The 8,089-nt window shown below is 30.0% G+C and overlaps 1 protein-coding gene across 1 annotated transcript in view; it reads left to right on the plus strand.

Annotated features, from left to right (window-relative positions):
* The window catches only part of LOC124534879 (cell adhesion molecule 1-like), a 45,100-nt gene extending 37,271 nt beyond the window's left edge, over positions 1 to 7,829 (plus strand). The window contains exons 4-8 of the mRNA XM_047110921.1: positions 1,539 to 1,702; positions 1,829 to 2,042; positions 3,676 to 4,108; positions 5,824 to 5,927; positions 6,600 to 7,829. Of these exons, the coding sequence (XP_046966877.1) occupies positions 1,539 to 1,702; positions 1,829 to 2,042; positions 3,676 to 4,108; positions 5,824 to 5,927; positions 6,600 to 6,709 (1,025 nt within the window). The 3' untranslated portion in view covers positions 6,710 to 7,829. The remainder of the gene's footprint in view (positions 1 to 1,538; positions 1,703 to 1,828; positions 2,043 to 3,675; positions 4,109 to 5,823; positions 5,928 to 6,599) is intronic.
* The last annotated feature ends 260 nt before the right edge of the window (positions 7,830 to 8,089 follow it).

Raw genomic sequence — 8,089 nt, forward strand, 5'->3', positions numbered from 1 at the left:
GTAATAACGTAGTTAAGCTAAATCCTTGAGTTGTGTAAGTCTGTTTATATTTTATAATTTACTCGCGTAGCATCATTTGCTTAACAAACTTAACGCTGTTGACATTCCTAAGAGAACTTAATAACTACTTAAGAAACTAATATAATATGTACAATACGTACGTAATGAAATTAGTTTTAACAAGTAATGGCTGAGTTTCTTACAAGATAATCTCGGTAGTATCTTCATTTCGAACATATTCACGCTTTATTGATAAAGTAAAATGTCATTTGTTAACTATTTTTGAATTGAATATGTACTCAATTGAATGTACAACTCGATCAAAAAAGGCGATTTTCAAAACTTATTTGAAAAAATATCAAATAGTTTTAACGTTATCTTACAATTACGTGCATGCTTTGTTATAAGAATAATATATCGTCAAATTATACCCACAATACTTAAAAAACACATATATCAGAAATATAATTATTTGTTTGATATTTTTACTTTGTTTTGCATAATTTGTCTATTTATTTATTATTTAAAAAACGACATATAAAATAAATAAGATATTCTGGTCATTAAAAACACGAAAATAATTTCTACGTGCGTATAATAATATCTGCTGATAATCGTAGCTAACATAACTTATGGTCGATGTTTTCTTTACTTGAACAAGATGCAAGTATTTTCACTTTAATATGGACTTCGATAATATATCTATGAATTTATAGTTTCTAAATATAAACTACGAAGAAGTTAATCATTAAAATCAACTAATAAAATGTATATTAAGTAATGTTTTAACTACCTTATCAGTCCGGCAGCAGAGATTGTGCTTAATAGCTTTTAGAGCTGCGGATCACTAGATAGAAATCTTCAAAAGTAACCTGAAGTAACTGATTAAAGTCTAGGAAAGCACGTAAAGGCGGGGCCACGCCTTTCCTCTTAACGCGATCGTATCAGATAACCGTTTCATCGGATTATAAAATGCACCTCCTGTTTATGTATATAGGTGCAATATAAGGTTATCAATTCTTTGCATAGTTACCTAGTCTCTATAGAGAATAGTCACTGATATCCAAATTTGATGCTGGTGATGAGCTGAGATGGCCTAGTGGTTAGAACGCGTGCATCTTAATCGATGATTTCGGGTTCAAACCCAGGCAAGCACCACTATATATATGTGCTTAATTAGTGTTTATAATTCATCTCGTGCTCGGCGGTTAAGAAAAACATCGCGAGGAAACCTGCATGTGTCTAATTTCATCGAAATTCTGCCACATGTGCATTCCACCAACCCGTATTGGAACAGCGTGGTGGAATATGTTCCAAACCCTCTCCTTAAGGCCTTAGCCCAGCACTGGGTAACTTACAGGCTATTATATATATACTTTACTTTTTACTTTTGTCGAAATTTTCTGAATTATAAATTTTAAACAAGACTCTTTAGTTATAAAGTATTTCAATAACATTGACTTAATTTTATACTTTGTGAATTTGATATTTTGAGATTATTCGAAGAAAATTTGTATTAAATTTATTGTCTCTTTAAGATAAAATCTCGGAATCCCGTCACTATGCACCATATCAAGAGTACCACCACTATGAACGACACTGGGGCCCATACTTCGAGGAGAGAAACGTCACTCAAGTGACAGCACATGTCGGATCTGAGGCTCTTCTAAATTGTAGAGTTGTGATGCTCAAAGACAAAACAGTAAGTAATTGGAAACATTTCAAATATATTCGTAATATTAAATGATTATTTAGAATGTACTTAATATATTTTTTTATATATTGTTTTCTTTTGTAGTTATATAAATAAAAAAAATATTTTTAACAGGTAATGTGGCTCAGAAATACAACAGATACGGCACAATTGCTAACAGTCGGCCCAGCGCCTTACGCTGGGGATAGCCGTGTGTCGGTAAAATTTCAATATCCAAACAATTGGAGACTTAGCATCAATCCAGTTAAGTGGTCTGACGCAGGACTTTATATGTGCCAAATATCCACACATCCTCCAAGAACCATATATGCTAATTTCTCCGTACTCCGTGAGTATATTAAACTAATTCCAGTAGAATAATATTTGATAGCACATTTACATAATTCAGGGGAAATCCAAGTGACCAGATAAAATATGCATACAGGTATATGTAAAGCTATATGTGTTATCTTAATTAAACTGCTTAATTTGTATCTATACGATGTATTCTTCATCATGATGTGAATGGCATACATATCATTTACAAAGAACATTTGTCAGTCTTTATGCTTTGTACCGGAGCCTGGGAATAAATACAACAAAAAGAAACATAAACAGGGATATATATGTGTGACCCACACGAATATTTACTTTGAGTTGTATCATGTTCTTTGGATGGATGTGAATGTGACACAATGTTTTTAATATTGAAATGAAAGGGATAGGGCGTCGAAATTGAAATGAGAGCGACGTTGCTTTATGTGCACAATAAAATAAATACCTTACACTTTTAACACCATAAACAGCTTTTCGAGAGACATGGTTTTGTATGAATCAATCTTTATAGGACAAACTCATTACATAATATGATGATATATAAATAAATAAATATATATGTCACCGTAAGACTACAAAATTCGTTAGATTACAATCAGACGAGACATATTGTAATCTGTCGAAATATTGTGAACTGTGAAATATGATTTCAATTTAACGTATTATTTTTCGCTGTTTTTCATTTTCGCTATTATTGTCTGCAAACACCCAGACCCAAGACAACTTAGAAAACTAATTAACTTTTTCTACATCGACTCGGCCGGGAATCGAACTCGAGACCTCAGTGGTGTACCCCTGAAAACCGGTGTACACACTGCTCGATCACGGAGGTCGTCTTATATATGTTTAATATTCTTATATCAGATACATATGTACTAGTTTGAAGGACGAGTGAGACGTAAAATTTCAGATACAATATTATGTACGTAATGTCATTTATTCGATGAATATTAGTTCGTGCCTCACTTTAATAAAAACATATAAAACCTATCACACATGATAATAGTCGCTGTATTTTATTAAGTACCCGTAATGTACCCGTTTCCTTCTACGAGACTAATAAATTAGTAAATATCGACTATTAAGTTATATGAATACATTTGTGTTGGAGTTAAATGGACTGGCAAGCTATACATGGGGAATAGCTTGATACAAAATGAAAATGCGCGGAGTGATTAATACTGCCAAAAGCAATAATGTTCCAAGGGATAAACGGTAAATGACATTATTGCCTTTGCATTCTATTGAATACATTTTTCCGTATCAATTTAAATGAAGATAAGCTGTTTATGTTTTATTAATGTTGAAGTATTTTATATTGAAAATTTTTAAGCTTAAAAATATTACATGATAAAAGTTTCAAAAATAATGTTTCATTTGTGGAGTTTATCAATGAGTAAAATTTGAAGTATAAATATTTTTCTCAAGTATGAAATAGTAAATTTGAATTCATACAATAGTAACAATAAAATACCAAAAACAAGTTTCTTTAAAAAATTTATATAATAAAATGGAGTATGTTTTAATATTATACATTGACATAATTCAAATATATTTTAATGAGTAACAAAACATATATATCCCGCTATACTGTTAAAATATATTTTGTACATTTTATTTTATATTTACGTCATATTTTTTTACAGCCCCCGTATTGACAATAAATGGTGATAAAACTCACGACGTAAAAGATAGATTCTATAAAGCCGGGAGTTCCATTAAGCTTTCCTGCGTTATATCAGAAGAATACATCTCATCTCTCCCCTCTAAACCTACAATGACTACTAAAACATCTCCAACGACTACCACGCCTTCAACGACTACGGAATTGTCAACTAAAATGAGCACAATATTCAATAGACTAGATTTAATGTTAAATAAAAGTTGGAGCGTGGAAACAACAACGATAACATCAACCGTTAGTATAAGCACTACAGCGAAGTACACTGAACCACAAAGTACGCTAGAAGTGACTACAGTGAAACCAGTTACGAAAGTCGTTGTAAACAATGTCTACGGTATTTCGTGGAAGAAACAAGGAATAGACTACAATGAGTCAGTATCGTGGCGAAATATAAGGTGAGAGATTTATAGTTATTTTTTATCAGAAATTTTTAGTATCACACAGGTTTGAAGTATCTCAAATAACTATATATAATATCATTGAATTTTCATTTGCTTAATTTGAATTTATAATTAATTTCGTGTTCGATTGTGAAGGAAAAGCACGAATGGAATGCTGCTATCTAAGTATTCACCAAGCATTCAAGCGGTATCATGGAATTCTTTCGAAAATCTTCCACCCTAAAAGTATTAACGAATTAGTCACGCAATATTACATTTACATTGATCACTACCGTTTACAACAACAACAACAAATAATCTGTCAATTTCTATGGCCTTTTTGAGAAAAAGTTTTGGAACATATACTACCACGCTGTTCTGATGCGGGTTAGTGGTCCATGTGTACATGTGGCAGAATTCCTATGAAATCAGATACATGCAGGTTTTTCACGATGAAAGATAAATTATAAACATAAATTAAGCACAGGAATACTCAGTTGTGCTTGCCTGGGATTGAACCCGCAATCGTTGGTTAAGATGCACGCGTTCTAGCCACTGGGTCATCTCACCTGTCATTATTATTTATTACGAGTAAAACCTAAACGATTTGATGATGCTATTTTGTGATAGATACTTTGTATATCTTTGTGGTGTTCAATAAAGAATATTATTACTATCATGATATAGTTTATCATGTCAAGAGCTGAAGATGATTACAATATAAGAAATAATAAATGCGGGAATAAGTACAAGAATCACGTTCTCGCTTGAAGATAATAGAAACGATGAATAATATCGAAGGAATCTGGGTTGTGAAAGTCATTCGATATGGAAGCCGGGAGTCGTCCGCTTTCCTGAAATCAATAATTCCTAACAATGGTGGTCTTATAGATGAATAATATTTTACCGTAATAGTTCATTTTTCTTTTTCGCTTTTTTTTTTCAAATATCGTGACTCAAACGTCGTTCATTTTAAGGTTTTCAATCGTTTTCCATTAGAGAATATTAATAAAAATTGGAATTGTTCGTTATTCCATCTTATACTTATTCAAGATAAAAATTAATTTCTTTGTGTGAAAAAATAAATAAGAATTAGTTCAATCAATTTGAAATGCTGTTGAATATGGATTATTTGTATCACAGTCTACCGTAAAGAAGATATAACAAAATGCGATATTTGTACATAAAAATATCATCCATACATATATAATTTAGAACTAACACCTATTACAGAAATGACATTCAGATCATATCGACGCTGATTTCTAACTTAAGTTAAAGTCTAACTGTCTTAATGTTCAAGGAGAGCAACTTGCCCTATATGTAGTTCAAATTGATAGTTTATGTTTGTTACTAAAAATGAAAAAAAAAAACAAATAAAGTAACAAACTGTGGGTACACTTCCAACTACGACGCTTCGATCTTCTCTCCTTTTTAAGACGAATATTTCGAACTTACTCCACTAACCTGCTGCGATGCAGTTTGATGCATACACGTGGCAGAATCTCATCCTTTGAATGTTACCTTACGATGTAATTCTAAAACGCCGAGCATATAATGATTTATAGACACAAATTAAGAACACGAAAATTTAATAGTGCTCACCAAGTTTGTCTAGAAAAAGGAAAAATTATTACGAAATTATTAAATGTAATAAATGTAGTCTAATTTTTAGTATGAAAAGGCAACGACATTTCTTTAATATATTTATGCAAATATTATTCTTTTAGCGCTACAATAAGCGTGAGCTCAGCTTCGCAAAACGATAGTGGCGCATACACGTGCCTCTTACGGAACCACTCGCAAGTGACAGTCAACGTGCATGTACTAATAGGTAAGTTGGTTTACCGCGTTAATGAAAAATTAAACACTCCAGGATAAATTTAATTTTTTTCTATTATTCATTTAAATAAAAATGCAGTTTTATGCAATGAATTGATATAAAAAAAGATGTAATTTTATTAGTCAAAACATCATCTGCTATTTAAGATTTTAAATTAACATGGCTATTTTTATTATTAAATTTATTGATTTAGATTTATTTACCTTGTTTTTTATTTTTGTTCGGTGGAGCTCGATATTTCGACATTAGAGACATCGGCATTCTTGAAATTTCTCTTGAACAAGACATTCGTAGATAATATCGAAATATCGAACCACCGAACAAAAATAAAAAACATGGTGAATAACCCGAAATCAATAACTTTAATCATCTGCTTTTATTTCAGGTAATGAAGAAACTCTTTTTTAACCTTTTTTCTTTGTTTGTAGGTATCATATTAACTGTTAAAGTATTATAATATCATGTTAAATTAATTATAATTCATATTAAAAAAAAGATAAATATTTTATTAGTCAAAACATAACGTTATGAAGGAACCTTTTTTAACCTTTTTCCTATTTCTTTGTTTCTATATATCATTTTAAGTGATCTTTATCACTTAAAATGATATATAGAAACGAATTTATTATATTATCTTAAATTAATTACCATTCATGTTACCAGGTGAGAATCAAGCCGCCGTTCATCACGATACCTGGAATAAAGGTTCCCTTTTCTGGAAGCCACACAATTTATTAGTAACACTGATAATACTTATATTATTTCTTACCTAAACTAAAGCACATTGATCGATGTTAACACACAAATATTCATCATAAGAGACCAAATATATCATTACTGTGTAACTTTTGTATTTGATTAATAAATGTAAACTCGGTATAGACACATTAAAATGTACAGTAATTAACGGCAAAATCAATTACATTGTTTGTAAACTTGATTTATTTCTGAAAGGACGAGATCTGCTTTTAGTCATCTTATATAAATAAGCAAAAAAACTTTCAACTGTTCTATACCACACGGGTAATTAAGTAAATTCCATTTTAAATTCAATTAGGCGAGGACCAAAACTGAAGCGGTATTGTGACAAGAACACAAATAAGCGAGGTCGATCTGACGTTGTCTGTTATATATTTCTAGGGAAATATTATGAATTTGTTTATGTCGAATCTAGATTACAATATAGATGAAATATCTTGATGTTTAAATATAAAATATTTAATTAAAGTTCAAGCTTCGAATTTTAAAATGTAATATTAGATTTGGTTTCATTTCCAAGAACGTACAAAGGAACTCACTGGTCAGTTACGCAAACGCTAAACTACTTAGTCCAATGATCTAATGAATTGTAATAACAAAAAGGGATCGTTTAGAAATAATGATGTCTATGCTGTTTTTGATATTGTAACGGTGACAAATTCATATAGAATTATAATGATTAAACTGCATGAAGTATTCGTGATGAATAGGTACGCTAATTTTAAAAATTGTAACTATCATGAAATCCTTGACATCGTGAGTAATATTCTAAAAAAATCATATTTGAATTTGATCAGTCCATTGGTCTTTGGATAAACGAGTTGCTCTAAGATATTTAGGATTTAAGAAAATTTTTAAGTGTTAAAATCACCTAGTCTAAATTATGCTGTACATAATAGGAAATATTATTGTTTAATACTCAATATTTTTAGAATAAGATATAAAATATTCAAATAAAACATTACATTTATTTATGAATCGTGTATTCAATACAAAATGTACAGTAAGTTCTTATTGAAATTGAATTATTGGAATGTTTAAATTTAAAATATGACAGGCATAGCCGAATAACATCAGTAAGATTTATAAATTGTTAAATTTTATTTACTATATGTTAATTTTAAATCTGTAAACAGGAAGATTTGATTAATTAATGTAAAATTACAATAAATATACGTATAAATAATATAATCGAAATATTCTTTGTTTTATTTAAAACCATTTTCATATTATTTATTTACCAAAGGTTTAATAACAAAAATATATCGATAATAGCAAGAAGACTTAAATCATAGCATACATGGACACAAAGATAACAGTATGATAATAAAATTATGACGTAGTAATTCAAATGAAATATTGAAATGTAAAAATCTTACTTGTTATATAAGAAT

Source organism: Vanessa cardui, chromosome 13, assembly GCF_905220365.1.
Source record: "Vanessa cardui chromosome 13, ilVanCard2.1, whole genome shotgun sequence".
Taxonomy (NCBI): domain Eukaryota; kingdom Metazoa; phylum Arthropoda; class Insecta; order Lepidoptera; family Nymphalidae; genus Vanessa; species Vanessa cardui.